At 43.9% G+C, this 24,975-nt stretch overlaps 1 protein-coding gene across 3 annotated transcripts in view; it reads left to right on the top strand.

Annotated features, from left to right (window-relative positions):
- Window positions 1-24,975, top strand: part of TP63 (tumor protein p63) — a 104,425-nt gene that overhangs the window by 45,984 nt on the left and 33,466 nt on the right. For all 3 annotated transcript variants that reach the window (XM_086468499.1, XM_086468501.1, XM_086468500.1), the window contains one exon: window positions 8,812-9,066. In XM_086468499.1, the coding sequence (XP_086324625.1) occupies window positions 8,812-9,066 (255 nt within the window). The remainder of the gene's footprint in view (window positions 1-8,811; window positions 9,067-24,975) is intronic.

Raw genomic sequence — 24,975 nt, 5'->3', positions numbered from 1 at the left:
ATTCATTGTCCTTGTGCCCTATGGCCATACTTTGGTGGTTACAGTGTCTGCAGCCTTTCACTGTGGATGACACACAGATATCCTGTCCGGCCTAATGCTGCCTTCTCGACACAATGAAATGCTGCATGTCTGAAATGACTGATAACCATCGATGGTTACCATCCAGTAAAGTGTTCAAGAAGCAAGGCAGCATTAATCAGCTACTGGGGGTTTCCTCTCCAGTCCCTGCTTCTCCTCCCTACTTCCCCTTTTGTATTTTAATTGGTTCCTCTTGTATTTAAAGACTTATTTTTATTTTTTTATCCAACTTTTCAATATTGCTGTACAAACTCAGCACATAGGATTTCTGGGCACCTGGCCAAGCTGTGATCCTACAGTTCTTCTCAGCTACTGAAATCAGGCAAAAAAGCCTTGCTGAAATCTTGCAGCCTTTTTCTGGTTTTCCTGATGTAGGTCTTTGTCTTTAGTTATGTTTACACCTCTTGGGAGTGTGAGGGGGTGCCTTTCCATCTGGTCTGCACTTTAAGGCTCTTCAGATCTTTGTTGACATTGAGTTGTCCAGCTGGTAATAGGAGAACATAGAAAACTTGGCCTCCGTTTTAGTTTTAGGAAGCTGAGTGTTTGGGTTATTAATCAATTTGCTCTAAGATCATGGAGTTCCAATGTCTCATTATTTCTTGCATCTCATAGAGATGCTAGGGTATGATTTGTTTTTTTTAATCTCCCCTCTCTTTGTTTACATGTGTTCCAATTACATGTCAAATTGCCATGCACAAGCTCAGAGTAAAGAAATGACTGTCTGCAGGGGGGTGGATCTTGGACTTTTTCTGTTTTAAACCGTCTGAATTTTCAAAATAACTAAGCATAGCCTGGCTACTGTAATGAAAGCCTGCATAAAATGGTCTGACTTTCAGAAATGAAGTTGTTTTCTATGCAAGAACTTTTTTCAAGAGCCCAAATCAGAATTTTGTTGGTGTGGTTTTTTTGGTTGTGGGTTTTTTTTTTTTTTAAAGCCTAAACCACAGTTCTAGGGAAGTTAGTGGTATTATTTTTATGCACATTGGAAAATATTTAGAAATGCTTACACAGTGTAGGATGTCCAGACTTAATACTTGTGTGAAGTGGGGTGCACTGTCATTCTGATAATCCCTGAATTAGACAAACTCTTTTACATGAACCTGTGGCAGGTGGTAGGAGTTAGGAATTACAGGCATTCCTGCTTTGGGCTGTGCTTGTTTTAAAAGGCACCCTGCTTCTGGCTGAAAAATACTTCTTGCTGAGTTAAATGAATTAACCAAGGGGCAAAACTCAAAGTTTAGCTAAAAAGCAAAACAATTACAGCTGGGGGGAAAAAGACAACTCCAAAGCTTGCAGCATTTATGGGTGAACAGGAAACTTGCCTCACATTGCTTTTCATTAATTTGTCTTATTCTCAAAGCTCACAAATACCTGCATATGGGACTTTAACTTGAACAAGAAGTTCTGCTGAGTTCAACAGAACTGTGTCTCAGTGGGAACATGTGGGCTGCGCCTTACTGTGTATGCCTCTTAAAACTGTGCTGCTTTTATAAAGAGTGTAGATGTGGCGTGACACACAGACTGGAATAACTAATCCCAGTGAAAATCACTCAGACTTTCCTCCTTCCCCCCAGTATACAAACTATAGCATTTTTCAAGTGTGATGGTGTGTATTTGTAAATTACTGATGTGCACTGATTTCTCCTGTTTAGCATATGTAGTCTACCAAGCTGGCCATGGCCAAAGGGCTGATTGATGACTACTGGAAGGGAAGAGATGCTGTATGAGTAGGTAGAGCAGGCAATTTTTTAAGCTTGCGTATCTGAACTTTAAACATGGTGGCATGATTTCAGTTGGTCACTTAACGCTGGGGTGGGGTATGGGGGAGCGGGGGGGGGGGGGGATGGTGGGGTGGGCAGGGGGATGTTGTTTTTCTTTCAGTCCACACACAGACACACACATCTTCTCCCCAGATGGGTGAAATGAAGGACTCTGTTTTCTTTTCTTTAGGTTGTGCTTTATGTGTTTAGGTGGTGTTGGAAGCTGTCCAGGCAACCTGCTGGGGTTATCTTACTACTTATCATGAACTACCCGTGCAGGACAATTGTGGGGGGAGACAGACAGACAGACAGACACACACGCTTTTTTTTTTTTTTTTTTTCTTTACAGGAGGCCTTACTGTGGTTGTGCTTATTGCATAGCCCTGTAGGTATCAAATAGATCCCCTTCCAAATAATGCAGGAGACAGTATGCAGAAATATTTGTGCTCCCAGGTTACAGGTGGGATTGATCTGAGGAGATGTTAAAGGTTTGGTTATGCTGCAGCAGGTCTAATAGCCAAAACAAGAGTTACTGACTCCAGGGCCTCTTCTAGGCCAATGCACTCCACCATGCTGAGAACCTGTCATGCTACTAGGGTGTGAAATATTCTCTTCTTTTCCTGGAAAAAGCAATGCCTTAACTGCAAGATTACTGAAATCAGATTGATTTGTTATGGTGCTAAAAGCCAGGACACGTGGTAATTAGGTTCCCAGGTACTATAGCTCCTAAGGTCTATCTTGGTAATTGTTGATAACTTTGGTTCAACCAAAGTTATTTGCTCCCTCGCTCTTCACATTGAGTATATGGTGCACATTATCACTTTATCTGTGGGCTTCTGAGTGCTTGAGGTATTTAGCTGCATAGTAGCTCTGGGGAAAAACTTCTTCAAAACAGACGCACAGGATTTGTTTCTATTTTGGAAATGGAGCTGGGGGGAATTGCAGAATCTGTAAAACATGCTGTCGGCACCCTGGCTCTCTGGGGGGGTCTGGGCCTGAGGTGCTGTTGAAATGACTGTACACGTCTTCCCCTCATGGCTTGGAAGGGACCACAGGGATGTCCAAACGGAGCTTGTTCCTCCCGAAAGGAGTGCAGTCCAGATGTACATGAGTCAAGTGGAAAGTGTGATGCATAAAGTTTTTCAGTCTCTTTTTTTTTTTTTTTTTTTTGGATGAGAAAAGAGGCTAGAGATGCAAACCAAATCACACCTTTCATTGCGATGAGTGAGTTAGGTACCTCTTTCGGCTCCAGCCCTGATCTTAGCTGAGGGGTATGGGTGGAGTCCTTTATTTCTTGCACCTCTTTGTAATGGCACAAGCAGCGTGCCTGCATTGGGTATTGTATCAGCTGTCTTCTGAGCTGTGCAGTCTTGCAGTCAGCAATATCTTGATTAATAATTACGATAGAAGAACTTTTGAGCTTAAGTGCTTTATTTCCACCTACTAAAATCCTTTGCTAGGAAGGCTTGAAAAACTACGTTGGTCTAAACCTTTCTTGATACATTTGAGGTGTCTGTCTTCAGATCTGGATAGGCATCAAGCACTCTGGAAAACATTTATCCTGCTGCTCTTGAGAGCTGTTCTCCATCGGGAATCTGAACCTTTGCCTGGTCCAGCACCAAAATATTGCTACTAAATAAGCTACTTCCTACCAGTCCTGCAACTGTTAGCTGTGGTGCATCCGTTGTGGCGCAGTCAAGGACAAAGCACAGAATTAGCAAAGTGCCTTTCAAAATCTTCTTGCTAACAACCATGGTAGTTTAATATTAGTTTCATCGTTTCATATCTTTGGAGAATAAGCAGCAGTGGTAGTGGTTTGCAAGGCTTTTTGAGTAGCTGGACAATGCTTTTAAGCTGCATAGATCCAGCTGTGAAAACTAAAATTTTATCAGTACATGTGCAGAACATAGATGCATGTTCTTTTGGAGATACAGAGAGGGGTTTTGATAGGGGTTGAGGCATCTAAGTGTTCTACACCTGAAGATGATAACTTCTTTATTTTCTCCAGTAGAGAAACTCTCAAAACTTTCTCTGAAAGGTTGGTAACTGGGTTGTTAATAGTTGTGTATTTTAGGGGATTTTTGACGTGGAAGTCCCCTTGAGAACTTTTCTTGCGTTAGCTACCTCATGCCTTCATACCGGGTCCCTCTTCACAAATCTATCTCATAACATTATCAATAACACGATGGGCTTAAAAGTGGGTTTGGCCCAAGAGCCAGGGCTGGGTTCTTGCTGCAGGGCAGGGTGAGAAGGGCTCTAGTTTGGGTGGGTTGGGGAATCTTCCCTGGCACATCAGTTCTGCTGTGTGTGGTGGAGCATTTGCATTGCCCTCTTGTGGCAAGTGCCCTGGAGCTGCAGGGGCCAGGAGGCTTTCTACATTACCTTGTCTGCGGCGTTCGTAAGGGAGATCTGTCCTCGTGGCAGCAGAGCCGTGATTAAACAATTCTTCAGTTGTCAGTCTGTTTTTTAATTCAGCAGCCTCTTCAGTGAAACCATGGCTCCCTAATCTAGAAGCATGAGTTAGCATGAAAACCTGAAAGTGAAGCTGATGGGATGCAGGAAGCGAATCTGATAGTTCAAGACACATTATTGAAACAATGTTCCAAAATACATAGTCTAAGTTCTAATTGTAACTCTCATTATTTGCAGTTAAATTCGCCTGAAGGTTTTTGTAATGCCTCAGAGATACCAATAGTTTCAGAAATTTGATGTAGGGAACAAAACAGAGAACAAAGGCACTGAAAATTAGATAATCCATTATTTCAGCTTTGCATGCATTTCTCTTTTTTCCACTAAATAGCATTCTGCTTCTGCCAGAAACTGGTGGTGGGACTGTATCCTGCAGTTGTTTAAAACAACCTTTCAGCAAAATGTGACCGTGCGCTAAATTCTAGGCTACAATCCTGGCAAGAATTAATTTCTGAATTAAATGCTGTTGTGTTTCTTTCTGTAAATGGTGAAAGGAGGCTCTGTGTGTGCAAACACACTCCCTGCAGACCTCTCCTGAGGGCGATGCCTTGCAGACCTGCCCGGAGCCCCTTGCTCTCTTTGTTCTCGCCATCTGCAGCGTGGCTGGGGCCAAGGGGTTTTATTGTGGCGGCGGCTGAATTCCTGCGTGCGCCTTCCCCGGGCCTGCTGCCCCTCCAATTGTTGTGTTGTCAGAAGGCGTGTGCCTCCCAAACCCTTATCTGATTCCTACTAAAGTCTTGCAAGCAATTCAGATGTTGACCCCTTGAGCGCAAACAACTCTCCGTCTGCCTTGAGGCATAGCTTCGAGATGAGGTTTAGTGCTCATGTGTGCGCAAATGCAAACCCGAAGGGTGGCTTTGTCACCGGGAATGGAGCACCTGCCTGGGGAGGAGAGCAAGGGGCCAGGGAAGGTGAAAGGCTGGTGAGACTTGGAGAGGTAGAAGGGGAGCCCAACAGCTGCTTGTGTCAGCATGAGGATAAGTGCAAGGAGATTAATAGTTATTTAAAGAGCAAATGGGGACATGGCATTTGGCTGTGGCATGTCAGTGTATAAATGTGGTGGAATGGCTGCTCTGCTGGTAACACTTAGACAGATGGTTTCTGGACTGAAAGGAATGCTAGGGATCTTCGATTCTCTTAAGGATATCTTAAATTTTAATGGGGCACTTGTATTTCTTTTTTTTTTTTTTTTTTTTTTTTTTTTTTTTTTTTTTTTTTCCAAATTGACTTCCAGGCAGTACCTTCAGCGTTTCTAGACCGTGTTGCCTTGTTAATGTCAACTGCCTGTTTGGCCATCTTTCTCCATCATCTTAAATAGCCGGGGATTAGAGGGTATAGTTTTTAAGTGAAAGCTGAAACACTATTGTTTTGCTGTCTGTATGTCTGAACTGGTTTAGGAGATTGTTTTCATCACAGACGTCTTTTCAACATTTGCTGGTTAGGGAGTGTGTCTGATGCTAATCTCCATGAGAGATGAATCAACTGAGTGATACTTCTATATTTTTGAGAAGTCTTCAGGTTTTAATAGGGTATTCTGGAGCAAGAGGGCAGGGATTTGGTTTTTGATTAAATACAGAATTATTAAACAGGCAAAAGACTGTTCCTTGTGCATTACATCAGCATTCTGGCTCTTCCCATATAGAATCAGCCTCAAGGGAAAACATGTATCAAAAGTCCGTTAAATAGGTCTTGGTTGCCTGAATAGCCCGCAGGAGATGAGACGTAACTGTCATATGCATTGCCAAAGCTGTGATCTCCTTTTGGAGAAGAACCACCAGTCTGGATCACTTTCTCTTGTGTCAACTGTCTAGTGTGCTTTGAGTCTAGTTGCGGATACTTGCTTGCCCATCTAACAGGGATGCTGGACATCTATAACATCCCCACTGCTATAGGTGAGGAAACTGAGGCAGGGAGGGCAAATGACTAACCTGAGGCAGCACAGAGAGTCACTGGTTCACCAAGGATTAGGACTCAATATGTAATTGCTTTTATTACTCTCATGCCTGAAGGCCTCAGACAAAACAGAGTCCCATTAAGTGGAGCACTTCATACATAGTGAGGAGTAATCCTTGCCCTGCAGACCTTGCTGCCTGAAGTAGACTGAGGGTGGAGGGGGAGGCGAGGTGGCTTGCCCAAGGACACAGCACATCACTGACAGAGCGAGTGAGGAAACCAGCTTTCCCTTCTCTCTGCAGACCATCCCAACTCTCAAAATGAAGTCCCTTGTGCCATTCCCCATCAGACCTTCTCCTTCCCAGCACAGGTCATAGTAGCAACCTGATCCATCTCCAGAAGGTCCCATGTCCTTCACTGAAGACCCCAGAGCACCAGCCTCACCTCAAGTTTTTAATTAAAACTCCATAAAATATCAGCACCTTCCAATGAAACAGACGGAAACTGAAGGAAGAGAGCGCTAATTGGTGGTTTAAATTTCTCTACTTCCTCCTCTTCTGGAAGGACAGCTGAGAGCATAAAGCATTTGGGTGTAGGGAGGGCACTTCAGCCTTGCAAAGGAAGCAGCCTGTTTTCCTCCATGGTTGAAACGACTGTCAAAGCTGGGTGTTAAATGGCTTGTCTGAAGTCCCTGGGGAGCTCAGCAGATAGCTTGTGTGGTTCCCTTCAGGTCCTTGGAGGAGTCATGATGTGCTGCTCAAAGCTGGTGGGATTCCCAGTATTGGGAAAGCTTTTTGGTCAGGGTCCTGAGATTGGTGATCTGAGTCAGGGAATTTTTTCTTCTTGGCTGATAACACCAAGTTGTCTCTGGAAAAGGAGCAACTGTTGGAAAGAGGAGGAAAGTTGGGAGCAGACTGACTGAAATACTGAGCTTGATAGCTCTGGGTGGGATTGAAGCTGTAGGACGTGGAGGGACAAGAGGTGTCTGGACCCTTAGACAAGGGGAAATCCCTTCTGCTGCATCAGCAGCTAACAGCAGAACCAGGTGCATTTATTGCCGCATGTTCCTGGTTGATCCCAGAGCTCTTGGCCATGGGTACCACAAACGTTTTGGATGCTGTACTCCCTAAGCTGGGCAGAAACAATGCCCTTTGGGCACACACAAAGATGTGTACCTGCCTGAACCTTGCTGCCCTGTCTCCATGGCCGATGCCAGGACCTCTGGAGGATTAAAAGAGTGGGGTAGTTGTGTAACTGTCTTTCCCCAGAGTTCTTTCACAGCTTCCACCATTTGTGGTTCGGAATTTTAAAATCAGATACACTTGCCTTGATGGATTTTTCTCCAGCAGAACTTGTCTAATGCCTTTTTGAACATATGTAGGCTTTTAGTATCTGCAGCATTTTGTGGCAGAAAATCCATGTTTATTTGTGGGTTTTGTGAAGAACCGCTCTGTGTGTGTTTAAACCAGAGTTGTGCTCAAGATGTTTTCTTGTGCCCCTCTATTAAGAGAGCATGAAAATGAATTTCCTACTTGCTTTTCCCATATCATTTAGGAATTTATCCACTTCTGTCATACTGATTTCCACCTCTCTCCTCATTGTCTTCTTTCCAGGCTGAAAATCTGTCATCTACTGCTGTATTACAGGAGGGCATTGAAAGAGTTTGCTCATTCTTGTCACGTTTCTCTGAACTTTGTTCCACTCTCATTTCTTTGAGGTGGGGGACCAGGGTTACATAGAATTTAGGGCATTAGGCATGTGATTTTTCTGCTAACCTCTCCCTAATCTAACCTTTGCCTTTCTATACTCCATTCTCTAGCCTTCATTTTTGATGTCTTCAGTTGTTTCATATGTTGTTTGTACCTGGAGGCTACTTTTGGGGCACAACCACGTCTGCTCATTTAAGTGCTACACACTGTGCAACTGCTTTTTAAGTATGTGGGGAAGCCTTCCATGCTGTGAGCTTCTATGCTACTTGATGAGACCTTTAATTACTTTCTACTACTGTCTGTGACCGGTCACCGGGAATTGAGTGCATGGTGCAATCTGGTTAAGTGCTGTGAACATTTTCTCCAGTGAATCACACTTCAGTGCAGTTGCTACCTGAGTTAGAGGCCCTAAATGTCACCGTGCATAGCAGAATCAGATCCACAAGAAGAGAAGCAGTCCTTGTGTACAGTGCAAGACCTTTGGAGGCAATGTAGCCCTGTACATGTTAGAGCCAGTTGCACCATAAGGAACCTAGTGATTTTTATCAGATTATACCAGTCCCTCCAAAGAGGTCTCAGTCTGGGTATTGCTAGACGTAGGGATCCTGTCTTCTTGTGATGGCTTGCTGCCTTGCAAATCATCTCCTTATTACGGGCAAACTGTTTTCCCAGCTCAGCTGTTGATCCACTGTGTGAATGTGAGAAGCTTTACTTCTTTCTGTTTCAGTTACCAGTGTAAAGGGGAGTGTATCCTTTGCAAATCTCCTTCCACCTGGCGTGACACATGTATGGTGATGCTGAGATTATTCTGTGCATCCTCCATCGTGAAAGGCTATGCTGTGGCTAGTCAGCCTGTGCTAATGTTGCTTCTATAACACTCCTGTGCATCTCTTTGCCTCTAGCCGCAGTACACGAACCTGGGGCTCCTGAACAGCATGGACCAGCAGATCCAGAATGGCTCTTCCTCCACCAGCCCCTACAACACGGAGCATGCGCAGAACAGCGTCACGGCCCCCTCGCCTTATGCCCAGCCCAGCTCAACTTTTGATGCCCTCTCACCCTCCCCAGCCATCCCTTCCAACACAGACTACCCAGGACCTCACAGCTTTGATGTATCATTTCAACAGTCCAGCACAGCAAAGTCAGCAACGTGGACGGTAAGGATGTAGCATCACTTTGCTCCTTTGCTGGCTTCAGTCCCAATGCCAGTAGTGACATTAATCATATGATACATATCCATGCTTGTGCAAGAACGGAGCGATCCATGTTGCCTTCAGCGCGTGACATGTCACACAGAAGGGGGAGATTATCTTGGCCGCTCTGGGAGGGTGTGGTGGGAATTTAACCCTTACTAATATCACTAAATCCCAGGTGAATAAAAGGCCTTGCAAAAAGACAGTTGCCTAAAGACCACGTGTGATGAAATGGTGGCTCTCCATTTGGGTCATTTGGGTCTAGCAGGTATGCTGGAGTGAAACATGAGGTGGGCATAAGCATGGCTTCAGTGCTTCCCTTGGCTTTATTCAACGTCCATGGGTTTGTGTGAGGTTTGGCACATGGGGCTGTGCCAGCAGGACAGCGGTGGTATTCCTTGTTCTGACTCACAGACTGTGGGGCTTTCTCTTTCTCCATGTCCTTCCCATCTTGCAGCTGGTGTGGGAAACCCAGTGTCACCAGCTCAGGTCAGCCCTGTGGTATTTGGGTTATTTGTGTGTGTATATATATTTTTTTATTTTTTTAACTTAATGCTTTGCTCTTGCTGTCAGAATAGTACCTTCCTTGTTAAAAAAAAAAAAAAAAATGTATGGAGCTTGAAACTTGAAGCCCAGTTCTTGATATTTGGTGGAGCCAGCTTGATTGTTCAAGCTCTAGAAGCTTTGTACCTCAAGACATGGCAGAGCCAGGGCTGTGCATCCTGTTGTGGTTTAGGTCTCCAGAGTGGAGATATTTGCAGTGAAGAATATTGCTGTCTTAAAGTTGTTCAATATTTGCCTTCCTCATCTTCAGGCACTTCAAGTAGGTGCGGTGGATAATATCCTACCCCATGCTACCTGAATAAAAGCAGGTATTTGATTTTTTTTTTTTTTCCCCCTAAAGCAAAAAAAGATACACTCTACAAAAAAGCTAAAAGCATTTAAATAGTGTGGGTCTTTTAATCTAAGGAACTACTTCGATCTCAAATTTAAACAAAATTTAGATGGAATTGCAACTAAAAAACTCAATCCCAGCCACTGCTGCCAGCAAAGCAGCAGAGCCCATGTGCTCCATTCTGGATAAAGATGCCATGTAACAATGAATTGCTGTAAGTTTGCATCCTTTGTATTTTAAAAGTCTTTTCCAGTATAATTTGTCTAAAACTGGTAACGGTAACTTTGTTCAGATAATTATGTTAAATGGGATTAAAATGCGATAGGTCTGCTCATGACCAAATTTCTAATTTGTTTATGCATAAAAGGGTGAAAGATTTTTAAGTGAGGTTGAAATTGCACCTTTTCCTTATCTACATTGGGAGTGATGCCCTGCTGTAGTTCTCACACTTGTTTTCATGTCCAGGTTTCTCCCCTTACACTACATGCATTATTTATTTTCACTTCCCTTTAGGTAAGGAAATTATCGGTCAGCTCTGCTTTCTGTTTCTTAGAGCAAGAAAATATTGCCCTTGGATTTTTGCAGGGTATTCTGGAGAGGGTCCTTTGAAGGAGATGTGAAAAGACATTCTCTTTTGATACGTATGGTACAAAGAATTATCTAACGCAGCTGCAGGGGAATGAGAGCGTTTGATGCTGTTCTTTCAACTACAAAAAGTGGTCTTTTGAAATGAGGTTCGAACGTATGTAATAGGCTGCTCCAGCAGAGCTGAAGATGAGTGAGCTGCTCGTGAGCTTAAAGCAAGCACTTGAGATGTTTCACTGTAGTGACAGTGGCTTTCTGGGGTAGAAGTGGGGGCTGAGTTTAATGTGGATCTGGGTAGTAGTCAAAGATCAGATTACACGTTTTAAAAAAATAAATAGAATTACTCTTTGGTGACTACAGTCACCAAACTTGTGCAGCCTCGGGGAAAGGCACATTTAGCCTCCTCTCCTTTTCTTTTGCCCTGATGTGGATCGTGCTACCAACAGATGAAAGTGTGCCCCCTGTACCAGTTGAGGTCTGTCTAGGTATAAGTCCATGTATTTTACTAAAGGAATGGGCTCCCGAACAGTGCTCTGATCAGAGAGGACTAAGCATGGTCCAGATGTCCCTGTACCAAGCCAAGTGACCTAGATTCAGCTGCTCATGCAGGAGCTGGCAGTGTGCTGTATGTTCACAGTGGATGATGACAGTCTTGTGGTGGTGGCTGGGGACCTTCAATCAATACGCCTTTCTCATAGAGCATCTTTCCATCTTCAGAGCTCTGCCCTTCTGCTAATTAATCCACCAACTCATTTCACATGAGCTCTTGAGCTGTTGGTAATATGTGTTCGACAGCTTTATCAGTGGGGTGGGTGGGGAAGGACGTGAAGGCTCTCTTTCCTGCTGCCATCCTGAGAAATGTGGAAACGTGTGAAATGTTGATGAAAGGAGGAGTGATTGCCCCATCCTCTCAGCACAAGCAAGTTCTCGGAGTTGCTCATCCCCTCGCCATGTGACTTCATATGCTTTGATTAATGCCTGTCGTCTTTTTTTAATGATGGATTAGGAACTTACCTAACTGGAAGAGTTTCTTCCACTGCAGTGACCTATTAAAAGTTTAATTACTTGATGGCCCCACCCTTATTAAGAGTACAAAACTTGAAAGCCTTGTTTCTTAGTTCATTTTTTCCCCTCTTGCTGTTCCCCAGGGTAACAGTATTAAGTAAGGAAATCCATTATATTGCGCTTTCCCGTGTTTGGGAGAGGATGAGCCAGGCTGACCCACCTTGCCCTGCTGGGAAGGCTCAGTGGTGACTGGCAGGGGATCTGCTGTCCTGGCTGACAACACGCTTCACCGGAGCTCCTCTGAGCTTCTGGGCTGAGTCATGTCAGATTAGGTCATGGGAGCGAAGGTTGTGGGCATGGTAAGAGGACTGAGTTATTTCTTTAAAAAGCAAGAGCTGTTTTCATGGGAGGATTAGAGACCTGTGAAGGTGCTTCAGATTCCTCAGTCACTTTCTGCATTTAGCTTGTATTCTGTGTCCTTTGGAGGCAATAATCTGGAGTCACATGTAGATCCCAAGGTTACTTCTTTTGGAGGTGGGGGAAAGGAGAAAGGGTACTTGGTGTGTACCTAAACATTCTGTCTCTGAAGACAGCTCTGGAATCACAGGATCATATTTTTTCTTAAAATCTTTTTTTTTTTTTTTTTTTCCCCTCCAAGTTCTGCAGACTCTTTCTATGGGGCAGGTTTATTGTCCTCAGACAGTGAACACCCTTTGTCAAATCAGCGGTATTTGTATAGGATAGGCTGGGAGGGAGGTGAGTCTAACATCAGGATTGCTTCTCTGATTGGGTTTGTGATGGGTTCCTAATTGGGGAGGGGGGGGAAACCTGGCCAAAAATTGCAGAGAGAAAAATTAGCTGCTGCTAGGTGAGAGGGTGATTTCATATGTATGAGCAGTTCACTTTGAAAATATTACAAACTTTCTCTCTGAAGTCTTTCATGACCTTAAGTAGGAATTCCAGTAAAACACGCTGTCTAATCAGGTTAGGTCTTCATTTGTATGCGATGCTGAACTAATTAATGATGACAAATTGAGATTGGATTGCAGAGGACTTTATAAGCATCCTTGATTATTTTTTTTTTATTAATGACCTGAGAACACAAGTAAGAATATAAGCAGGTTGATCAGTCTTTTCAGAAGGAAAATCTTTAACAATTAAAACTCTACTGAAGTGTTAAAAGCCAAAAGCCTTAACAATCTAAATTGAACAAAGTTTTTCACATGCATACTCGTAGTATAATAAAAACTTCTGGAAAACCACACTGCAAAGGAACAAGAAGTTATCATTTGTAACTCTGGGATAGAAAGTAGGTTGTTGAGGTTGAGCGGCAAGCCCTATGAATTGGGTGAAGTAAGACTTTATGCAGAGCTATGTCTTACTTATTGTGGGATATTTCCTCTGCAAGAATTCCCATATTTCCATGCCTTGCAATATCTCCTCCTGTTTCTGCAGCAGAAGAAAATAAGGCATTTCAAAAGTGTGCCACCTCAGATTTTTTTTTTTTCTTTGTGGAAGTAAGTTGTGTGCCGATCTCCCCCACCCACTCTGAGCGCAAATAAATAAACAAACAACTGCACTGGCTTTTCCCCCTAAAAAAAAGATTTAGCAATCACCTGTCACTAGCAGAACCTGTTACATGGGGAACAACATGATTGCAGTAGGAAAGTAAAAATTAAAATTGTATGTCAAGGTAAGTAAAAGTTAACATTACTGCCAAATGCTAGCTATCAAAAAATTAATCGGATCCGCCCATCCCCATAAGCAAGATACCACCTTATAAGTCATGAGACTCTCTTAAAAAGACAAACAGGTTCTTCTTATTCTCCCCCAGGTTTTTGAGCCTTTAGGGTGCATCTGCTAAATCTTTTAAAGCTTTTCTTGGTAATCATGAGAGTTAAGGAAAAACAAGCAGAAATAGCATTAAGTTTTTAAAAGAAAACTGAAATTTATTTGCAAATTTTTGATTATGCTGAAGACAGACACCCAGCCCTGCAAGACTTGCATAATTTAGGTGTTGGCAATACCTGAGTTTAGCAGTTTATTCTCATGCCCTGCAGTAGGTTGGAGCTCAGCTGGGTTGGTCCTTGCAGGGCTTTGTTATGAAACACTGAGCTCTGCAAAGCTGCAATCTGTGTTCCAGTCAGTCTCACCAGTTCTCCTGTTCTCAATAAACTCAGCTGTACCAACAGCTGTAAGAAAATGCTCAGATTTCTGACTCTCTTTGCTGGCAAAGCTGGATAACAGTCTGTGCAACATGCATGAAAGCAAGTAAATGGATTGTGCTGGCTGGGGTTAGTGGATTTGGAAAAGCTGCATTTTAAGGAAGGTGAAAGGAATGCACTTAAATTAGTCCACACGAGCAATAACAGGTTTCTGTGGTTGAGAGTATAGATTCCTTGGCTGGGCTATCTCAGCCTTATTATTATTTCAGATTGCTTCATTCCATTTTAATTTTAAATATATTCTGTGTCCTTAACCACCTGGTAAAATTGGGAATTTTTTTCCCAATTTCTATGACATGAATTATGTTTCTATAACATGAATTAGAGGACCGTGTACAAGCACAGTGAAGCAATGAGATGGCAATTAGATGTGCACACTGCCTTGACTCAACAGTGCTTAATTATGTGTTCAGCATTCTCTCTGCATTGTTTCAGTAACACTGGTAATATCCAGTATTGTCTTAGCTGCTGATCATCTGTCTGCATCATACATGAAAACTTTTTTTTGAGAGGATGGTGACTCTCCCAATGAACATGCATGTGGGGCTCTGCTAAGTGTTTGTGTGAAATCTTAGCTTTGTTATTCCTTGGTGGTGTGTTGGTCAGTGCAATCTGAGCTTTCCAATTCCACCCTTTAATGTTATTTTTAAAGCTGTCAGGAGAAAGGGAGTGGAAGTGGTCTTGTTACAGGATTTTGAATTTCCCTGTTCTCAGAGGCTCCTAGTCAGCAATGATGTAGGCTTTAGCTGTTTGCACAGGGCAGTTGAGAAGGGTCCTTGTAAGAGACCCATTTGTGCAGAAGGTCTGCAGACCTCGCCAAGCGTGAAATTGGTCACCTACTGGCCACTCTGCTAATCCTTTCATGCCTCTAAACGTAGGCTTTCTCTTCAGCCCAGCTGGTTGCTCAGTGAAGTTAATTTTGCTAGTGACAATTCCCCTCGTTACAGCAGGAGTGAGGAAGGGAAATAATGCCTGTAATGTAAAGGGAGAGAAGTGATTTGGAAGGTGCAGGCAGCGGAGGAGGAGATGGGGTTGCAGCCTTTGGATTCACAAGCGGTAGGCTGAGAGAGCTGATGCAATGGTATGAGCTAAGGGCTTGGCTCCCCACTGATCTCAGCGAAGCAAGAGTGCTTCCATATTTGGGCATTTGTCTCTGGTGAGAAGTGGTTAAGATTTGGCTTCCTCAAGTTCTCTGTAGCCATGTCTGCCTGAAGAGGCTGTTCCAGTGCATACTGCCTCTTGGCAAGGAGCAGACAGGGAGGTAGGGTGGGCACTGTTTGCCACCATCATTCTTGTGCACAGGGAGGTTGTGATCACACTTTCCTGCTTGAAGAGCTTGTGAAGTGTGTTTCCCTCTATGTGCTATTACAGGGCCTAACACTAAGGCTGTTGAGGCATATGTAACTTGTCCTAGGTCATTTACTGGAAGGAGAGGAGCCGGGCTTGTTGTCTTTGAAGGAGGTGCCTTTCTCACGACAGGGAGGTGTTTTCAAGCTAACGAAGCTGGGAAGAACCAGTTCACCTGTGAGAACCAGCCAGGAGGGGCCTGCTGGCTTCTGTTTGGGTTTTTATGCTTGAGTAAAAGGAGATCTGAGTGCAGTAGGTTCCCATTAGAATGTGATTGTGCTTTTTCTCCCTAATCTCTTTGTCATGTATATTTTTTTTATTAGCAGTTATCTTCTTGTGTTACTACTTACAAGCAGCTGTACAGATCTGTGTAATAGTTTCCAGAAAATGTCTTACGATATGAGCTGTCTTGTTTTTTTTCTTTTCCTTTTTGCATTTCTTATTGTTTTGTAAATCCTACCAAGGCAATATAGCCTCCCTAGACGAACTGGAGTTTTGCTAAATGGTCTCTATTAGACCAGCATCCTCTGTAATGATAGAGTTGTGCTGTGATGTAAGAGCATGCTGTAAGAAGCAGTCTGTAACCCATGCAGCTAGTGATGCCCAGGAAGGATGAGAAGGGAAGTTATTTACTTATTATATGAATTAGTATCTGCTAGCACTGGGAAAAATATTTGTGTCTCCTGCCCTGCAATGTTGTGTGGTCTGCTCTTCAAACAGCACAGTTGGTGTTGGGCACCCAGCATGCCCAGCTAGGCTTCAGATGGTGTGAATGTCCTCCTCTCTCAACTAGGATTTAGCCTCTTGGTTGCTACATTTGTTGTTGATTCTCTCTCAGTGTAACAGAAGACCAGTTAGAGATTGCTACAGGTCTCCCAGGATCTGCAAGTGAAAAACACCGAGATGCTAGGGTCAGACATAGGAGGATGGAGAAAGTAGTCATGGGGAGGGGTTGCGTCCTCCACAGGAACAGAAGATCCCTCTGCTGTTTTGCACGAGCAATTTCTAGTTGTACTGACATAGCACTTCTTATTTTCTTTTTCCTCTTCAGAAAATTTGTTTTAAGGTTTTAGTTATTTTTGAAACAAAAATCAGAGGGAAAGGATTAAGTGCACGAAACTTTTGGGTTTTGATTCCTAATGAGAATTTTTTTTTGTCTATGTGAAGAGGAAAAAGTGTTAATTAAACATAATTTTCATCAGTGCAACTTGCACAAAAAAGCCCCACCTACTTTCATGAGAAAGGAATAAAGAGAACCATAATCCTGGATTAGGTATCTTTCACTACACATATATAAAAACAACACCGTGTGAAAAGGGGGAAAATATATATGTATATACACACACACCAAACATACCAATGTGCCTCCAGCAATATTACCAAAGGAATTAACTTTACAAGAAACAGCCACCACCTGGAAAGAAGCCATTTTTCAAATAAAAGCTGAATGAGACTTGTGGTTTCTGAGAACTATGAGAAGGAAGGGTTAAAAAAACATTTACAGATAAGAATAGCTGATGTTGGGAGATGAGTGAACATCTTGAAGTAGGGGAGGGTCACTATTTAAATCACCTTTTCTTTTTCTATTCCTCCTCTTAGGTAAAAATTGGCTTGTACTAAGAACAACATGTAGGATTAATGTAGTACTTTAAATCTTCAAAGTGCTGCACAAACACTACTTCCCTCATCAGCAAATACCTTTGCCTGGTAGGCAAATCAAGATTGTAGCCGCCATTTTAGAGAAGGGAAACCAAAGCACCAGAAGTGCCAAAATTTCTGAACTAGTAGTTTTTTGCAGTGGGTTTTTTTTTTGTGGTGGTTTGGGGGTTTTTTTTGGTGGTGTTTGGGTTGGTTTTTTTTTTGGTGTTTTGGGTTTTTTGTAGTGTTCAGCATGGGGACTTGCCTCCAGGCTGGCTTATAAAAGCTGCTGAGCTCTCCTGGATTTCACAAGTGCTAAGCATGCAAAGCAGCCTGGCAGAGCTCAAAGGAGGCATCAGCAGAGTCACCTCCTTACCTTGCCAAAGGTCATGCCACGCTGGGCCAGAAGGGAGGCAGCCTGCTCTGGGGCAAGAAGAGTTTCCTAAAAAATTGCCAGTGTCCCCCATACCATTGAGCTGTATAACTTAAACTGCATCAACGGAGCCCTTCTAGAAAATATTTCAACCCTACAAAGAGGTTGTGCAAAAAATATTTGAGTGGCTATTTAATGAATTACTTTTGGGTAAAGGTTTTCAGGTAGGCTGGTGCAAGAAGTATTGCTCACCTTGCAGACAAAGACCGCCCTTGGACAGGATCATTCCTTTCCTTATGTCAGCTGGTATACCACAGTTGTCATGGATGGTATTTCCCTGCCAACTTGATACAGAACAAGCAGCAATTCAGTGGTGTGCTGAAGCAAGCATAATTTTGTGTGTGTTGCACTGGTGATGCTCTGTATGCTGAGGGTTCAGCTCCAGTGCTTGGCAGACCATGAGCTATGAAGAAATTCCTACCTTGTTTAAAAAAGAAGTGTCCTGAGTAGGGATGGCTTCTGAATAGAAAGAGCATGAACTTTATTATGCAATGGAAATCTTTTCATGAGGTTTTGCTAGGTGCAGGTGTGTCAGATTTGTTATTGTAAACACAGTAGGATAGCTACCCAAATAAGAGCTTAGATCCTCTTGCAAATAGACCTGAGTCTATTTGATTGATACAAACTTTATTGTTTCCAGTTGTTAAAGATCACACTTAAACATTGGAGCAAAACTCAGTGGACCCACAGGAGGAGAGTGCTACTTCTGCCTTGTTTTTTTCTTTTTCCTTTTTTTTTTTTTGAGGAGAGAAAATGTTACTTCTCTGATAAAAAAGGAGTGTTTTGTGAGCTGCTGTTACATGTGATCTGCTGAAATTTATCTAAATTCAGCTTTACTGAAAAATGCACTAGAGGAAATGTAGGAAAGCAAAGGCTGGCCTATCTTTCCTGAATGAATGAGATGGGACTTGGTCTAAATTTTCTGGCTCTGTTGTTTTCCCCATTAGCTGTGATGCCCATACTGCCTTGGGACTCTCCTCCACCACTGTTGTCTGCCCTGGGGTGCACTACGCTTTCTTCCTGGGGAGAGAAGCCACGCTGCCTGGAGATGCCCTGCTGGGGAGCAGAACTGATGAGCAGTGGATTTGGCTCTGAGCCCAGCCTCAGAGCTGCTCCTGCCCTGTGATTTAGATGTAATCTGGGTAACATTGTGCAAGTCATTCCCTCTGCCTCCATTCCTCCTATTTCCCCTTTCCACACATCCACCCTCGAATTTGGGACTGTGTCACCATGATCCTGTGTTGTAAAGCACTTAGACCCCCTATGCGAAATGCCTGGGGGGCACAGTTGGGGACAGCTCCTTGCTGTGCATCCCGTATCACTAGCCTTAGCTTTCAGGCCTCTTATTCTGTTTTATTTACAGGGCATTCTTTTTTTTTTTTTTTTTTTTTTTGCAAACTAACTTTTGAAGGAACCAAAATGTATTTCCAGGCTGAAGCTTGAAACTGCCCTAGTGCTGGCTGGATTATTGCTTCCCCGGCTTGAGATCTTGAGCTTTACCTGTGTCAGGGCCAACAGGTGTGAAAATTACTGATGTAGAGGCTGTTTGAGGGCTATGGCATGAAGGAAAGGCTCTTCCTGTTACGTAGCCAGAGCGCTATGCTGTACCAGCACTGCTACGTTAGCTGCAGTGCTGAGTCTCAGCAAACTCACCCTGCCACTTGTCTGGGCTCATTAGCTCAACCGCATGAGCTGTGGCTGGGAACTGACTTACTCCTGACCTTGCAATGGGCACAGAGTGAGCCCAGGTTTAGTATCAAACCTGCACCCAGAGCTCTTTGGACCCCCATTAAAATGTGGGGCTGGAAGGGATTCCTGTGGGGAAGGAACAGGAGCAGTGCTGCTGGGCTTGGTGCCCAGCCTGGAGGGTGTTCGGGGAGCTGGCAGTGGGGCAGGCAGCACACCCGCTCTTTTTGCATTTGAGCGTCAGCATAGCCATGGGTGGGAGAGAAGTCTTCCTGTGAGATGTTTGTTGGGTGGCTGAGCACTGAATGACACCTGCTCATTTATCAGGGAGGTGGTGGCTGGTTTTGCGATGAGTTCCTTGTCTCCCGTCTCTTCTGCTGCAAGCCACTCATACTACTCGTACAAAGTAATTTTTTTTGGTGGGTTCTTGTAGGCATATGAGCAAAGTGGATTCCAACAAAAAAGTCTGCATTTCTAGATATTCTACTAAAACTTCTTACAGTACTGGCATTCATGAAGGAAGTGATGAGGCCCCTATGAAAAGCTTCAGAGAGTCCTCATTAGTCCTGAAGGTTTGACGAAGACAAAGCATGTGGCCTGATTGCTTTGTAATACAGGATTTAATAAATTTGGTGTTTATTTGGCATCCCCTTTGTGTGCTGACTTGTCTGAGTCACTTTTGCCTGTTTCCTTTGCCATGCCTCTCGAAAGGGCTGCCGAGGTTGGAGTCTTTCTTTCTGGGTTTGTTTTTCAGCAGATTGATCTTTGCAAAGATAAAGACGTGGAGAACTGGGTTACACTGGTGTTGCTGGTGTTCAGGGAGAGCGCTGCAGCACAGTCCCTGGCTGACGGGAAGAACAGCTCCATGGGTGAGCCGGGTTCCAGGTTGAATTTGCAGGGATGCGCTGGAAGAAAACCATTTCCATGCTGCGTGTCTGACATCATGAGCGCAAGAACGCTCTGATGCTGTTAGTCACCCTGCTGATTGCAATCTGTTTAATGGGGCTGTTTTGTTTCAATACACTGATATTCTGTGTTGAATAGGTTTTGTAACTTATTCAGGGAAGCTTCCTAAACATAGAATTCATGGGGTCTTTCTCTTAAGTGGGTTGGCTTGGTAGCATTTTAAGGGTAGATAAAGCACATGGCCAAGATTGACTCTGTTGGTTAGTGATTGGGAATGACTAACTCACGACCACTTCCCTCTCTGCCACAGAGGCCTGAGATGTTGCCAACCACCTTTTTGCCTCTGAAAGTCTGACTCATAGGGTGCATCTTGCCCTGGACCCCCCAGATCACACTGTGTCTGCAGTGTGACCCCAGCATAACCTGCTCACTGGGGAAGTCAGCATTTCTCTGCTCCTGGGAGAAGCAGGGCTGAGCATGCAGGCGGATGCTGACTGTCAGGGAGTGGTGCAGGATGGTCAGGTATTCCTGTGTGCTGGGGGCTCTCCAGCTCTGTGCAGTATGCTGCCTTCAGCCTGCCTGGTATGGCTCAGCAAGGGTGTAACAGTTCACTCAGCTTTTTTTGCAGCGCCCCCTCCCCCCCGCCTTTTTTTTTTAATTTATTTTTCCACTGGCCATACCAATCTGATTACACCTTCGAGGGATCATCTGCCCCTAAAGCTTAATTAAGGAGCTCTTGTCTGACTCGTCACTGACTCACCTGCCACTGTATGAGCTCATGTCTGACTTGTCCTAGGAAGATAGTGAAATGTGTCAGGCTTCTCTGAAATATAGCAGGCTTTTGTTTTATTGCACCCCTGACATTGCTGTTGGCTGCTGCAGAAGTGAACAGAAAGATGACTGCCCCAACTTGGTTACATTTATCTAAACTTAGTTGCTCACCTCTTTGTGCCTTGAAAAACCAGATGGGGTTTTGCTTGCACAGCTGTAGGTATGTTAGAGTTAATAAAAAAAAAAAAATTAAAAATTAAATAACCTTTGAGTTTTGGCTTCAGGCAAAGTAGGTGAAATGATGTGTTTTGGAGATGAATGCTCTTGCAGGAGGCAAGATGTAGCTTGCAGGAGAACATCTGCAACCAATCCATTCTGTATGAGATGGGGCCAAGACTTGTTTGTATCTTAGTACCTGTTCAAACATGTTGTAGCACAGCAAAAAGAGGTTTTGAATGCATTGAGGAAGGGTGGGTAAGAAGAGAAAGAGACATCAAGCTGAATGTTTGCTTAATAGCTTTGATTTTTTTTTTCATTAAAATTTTAAGCACTTTAATAATTTGATTAACTGCTTTCAGAGCACTGTAGATTCTTTTATTTCTTTCTTTCTTAAAAGAAAAGGAAAAAAACCCCTACTCACCTTGGTGCTGCAAAATGAGCTTGCTTTCTGGCCTGAAGCGAATCTGGTAACCGTTTGCTACTTTTGTGAACCCACCCTGAGGACTGTCAATGGAAGGATGTTCTGTAATACATTGATCAAAGAGTGTGCAGAGATTCAGTTACCAGGCTGACTGCCTGGACACCAGAATGCAGCTTCCCAGTCAAATGCTCCTTGCCAGCTACTCCCATCCTCTTTGTTCTGTAAGAACTGAACATAGACTGAACATCTAGTAACTGCAGTTTGCAGAGCTTGTTTGCCTGCCTTTAATTGTGCACTTGAAATGCCTCTTTCTCAAGGCCTGTGGCAGTGTAGAACAGTTATATGACTCAGGAGCAGCTGAAGTGGTGAGGCTGGTAACAGAGGTTCTGATATTGAGGTTCTCATATCATCCTGCTGGTTCTCATCATCATACCGAACTCTGTGGTGGTTTGGGTTTGGTTTTTGTTTTTTTTTTATTTTAAGCTGACCTCCAAGATACACATGCAGCTGTATTTTTGGCTTGCACATGTAACTAATGTGAGTTTTAAGTGTACAGACTGCATGTGGCTGGGATCTGTTATCAGTGGAGTGCAGTAACAGTTGCTCAGATATTTTTTCTTGTCTTATGGGCTGGATTCCTTGCTGGGAAGCTGGGGGAAACTGATTTTGGCTGAATACACTGGGGAGTGTGAACACAGTGCCTCTAAAACCCTATTAGAGAAGAAGGACATGCATTCAAAGCGTCCTGTTCTATGTAGAGGAGGTTGTAATACTGTCTGGGTAGTATTTTGTCTGTGCTTAGAACCAGCAGGCTACAATTTGATCTCTTTTTTTTTTTTTTTCTTCTTTCTTTCTTTTTTCTTTTTTTCCCCTGCTTGCCTTGCACCAAGCCCTGCTGTGACTTTGCCAAAAATGCTTAAGTGAGCCAGCCCTGGTCATGTGCTAATGTTCTTCAAGGCCCCAACACACAAGCAAATTAAGGAACTGCAAGATGCAGAAAAGCCTGTCCTTTGCCTTTGATGTAGACAGGGTTCTTCCATTGTGCATTTGCCCACCAGAGTGAGGTTACTGCCGTGTCTTCATGCATTTGTCAAGTCCTTAGTGACTCTCGGTACTGTTGTTCACCTGCGTTCCCTGGCCAGCTACCAGGAAGGCCTCCTACAGGTTGTCCATGCTCAGCAGGTAGGCAACCATGCTAGAGATGGCCTTAGGCTCCATGCCACACTGCATGGATTTCTCAGGCTGCACTTAGAAAGAGAACTGCTGTGTCTGTGTGGTGCTGCAGCAACGGGTCAGGTTCATTAGTTCCGTCACGTTGCAACTTGAGCGTGACAGTCTGGGGGCTGTGCAGAGATGGCTTGGCCATGTCTGAACTCCTTTCTCCCGCATGTCGCACACTTGGTTAGCATATGGCAAGCCAGCAGTCCCTGCAGCTGCACTATGGGCATGCCTTTAGCAGGCCTTGAGCAAGAGCATTGGTTGCTTTTGCCTTGCCCTCAAGGAGCATCCTGACCTAGAGAGGCAACTGGGGCTGTGTTCAGGTGCAGATTGTACCTCACTACCCATGCTTAGGGCTTCAGACAAGAGGGTTTTAGGTGGCCCTCTTGTCTTTGCTTGAGTTTTTTCTGCTGAACTGCATGAAAAGCCTGATGTATAATTTAAGCTGCCTGAATGGGTCTCTGTCTTGATGCACTGGTGCCTCATGCAATCTTCCTTTTGTCTCTTCAGAGCTGTGTTGTTATGACACTCTTGAGCAATAGCAGAGCTCTTCTTTGGAGAAATCTTTTGGAAAGAGTTTCCAAAATTTTTGGCTATCGGGGTTTTGTTTGCTTGCTTCAGAGCTCCCATCCCAAAATCACCGAAGATGGCCAAAGCGACATGGTGGGAATGACGCTGTCTTACTCCAAGCGTTGGCTTAACTCTCCAGTTTTATCCCTCTCCTGTGCAAACATTGCCTTGTCCCCAGATTCCTCCAGCCACCCCTGTACCACGCAACCTCTGTTCACTCTTTCTCTGAATTGCATGGTGTAATTATGCCTCCCAGCCCACTACTGCAACGTGAAAATGGATGTCTCTTGCTTTTACAAGGACTTTTCAAGGAGCTCACCCTTTGGAGAGGCAGCACATGGAGAAGCATACATCAGCCTGTGTGGGAATGGGATGGGGGGGGGGGTGTTTTGTTTTGGTTTTTTCCCCTTGGCTACATGAGCAGCTAAAACCTGTAACCTACAGGAGTTGGAAGCTCCATGCAGAAAATTAGCTTAGGTTGGTGGAAGAGTTGAGATCACATTTTTCTTGGCTAATTAAAGGATTAAAGGTGCAGAGATTTAAAGTGAACTGTCAGTGTGCTACAGAAGAGAATCTTTGATGGTTGAATCCAACTTGAGATTAAACAAATTGCATTTAAATAAGAAATATGTGGCAACAGTTACAGTCTAGCTGTGCCTCTATCGTTTGCTGTCCTCCAGGATCAGGTAGCTGGTGTGCTGTGACTAGGGCTTCTTTTCCCTCACCAGCTTGCTTCTTCCCAGGTGTCTCCCTCTGGATTGTTTCAGTCTGTTGCCTCCGCACTTTGTAAAACTGGGCTTAATTCTTCTCACCCGGTGCTTTGTGCAGAGGAGCCTTGCACACTACTTTATGTGATAATAATCCTGCTGCCCAACATAGTAGCATGGTTGCATCCTTGTGGTGTGTTTTGTCATATGTCTGATCCTACTCAGTTGGGGGTTTTTTCATCCTGGTTGCTGCCTGCAACTGGAGAGCTAATACTTGTTTCCCTGTGGAACTCTCTTCTGTTGTTCAATTGTGAAGCTGGTGGATGGAAAGAGTCTTTTGGTTTATGCCAATAGTTTAGTAGTGCCTTCCTCTACACAGTGGCGGCTGATAAAATTCTGGAGGGGTAGTTAACTTCTGCATGTTCAAATTGCCAGTTGATTGTCTTCAATAGGCTACACTTAAAAATGACTTGCCAGTGTTAGTCCCAACTCTTCTCCCACCTTCTCGTTTGGATAGCATTAAACTCAGAGCTGCTAAGGGGCTGTTTTTAAATCTTACCCTTGATAGCACTTGCAGTCGTGCAAGCTCATGAGACTCATGGTAGCTATCTCAGGACAAAGATTGCTTTCTGCAAGGGCAGAAATTCATCTGCACAGCATCATGCAGGGCAACAGCACATTCTGTCCGTGGAGGCTTTGCACCTTTCCCTGATGCATCATGTATGAGCTGTAAGGAAAATGGGAGTGCCGGACAGTGTGAGCCAGTAACTTCTTCTGATGTTGCAACTCTGCCTTGTTGTGCTCCATTTTGTTTTGGTTTGGTTTGGTTTTTTTCATTTTAGGAAGGAAGGGGCTTGACATTAGCTACCTTCAATCCATATAAGATTGTGAGTGAGTTCTGTTTGGGGTTTTTTGTTGGGAAGACGGAGGAAGTCACAAAATTGAAATTGGTGAAAAATGTGCAAGGATTCCATAATCTTAAAAACATGACATTACTTACTAATTGGGTGTGGTTAGTTGGGAAATCTGACTTTAAAATTACGTTTCCCAGGGAACTATTCCTGTTCTCATTGTTAACCAGCAACAAAGACTGCTTTTTGTTTGGGAAAGCAGTCTTGCTTTGAATGAGATAGGTTGTTTTACAAAGCATCTGGGGTCTTCAGAACTTGCAGTCTGCAAATGGAGCAGTTCAGAGGTAGTGAGGTCTGCAAGTACAAAGCTGTTTGGTGTTTTTCTTGGAAAGCCAT

Source organism: Leptosomus discolor, chromosome 7 (genome assembly GCF_034619465.1).
Source record: "Leptosomus discolor isolate bLepDis1 chromosome 7, bLepDis1.hap2, whole genome shotgun sequence".
NCBI lineage: Eukaryota > Metazoa > Chordata > Aves > Leptosomiformes > Leptosomidae > Leptosomus > Leptosomus discolor.
Note: the sequence above shows the minus strand (reverse complement) of the source record. Positions and strands in the feature narration are given on the sequence as shown.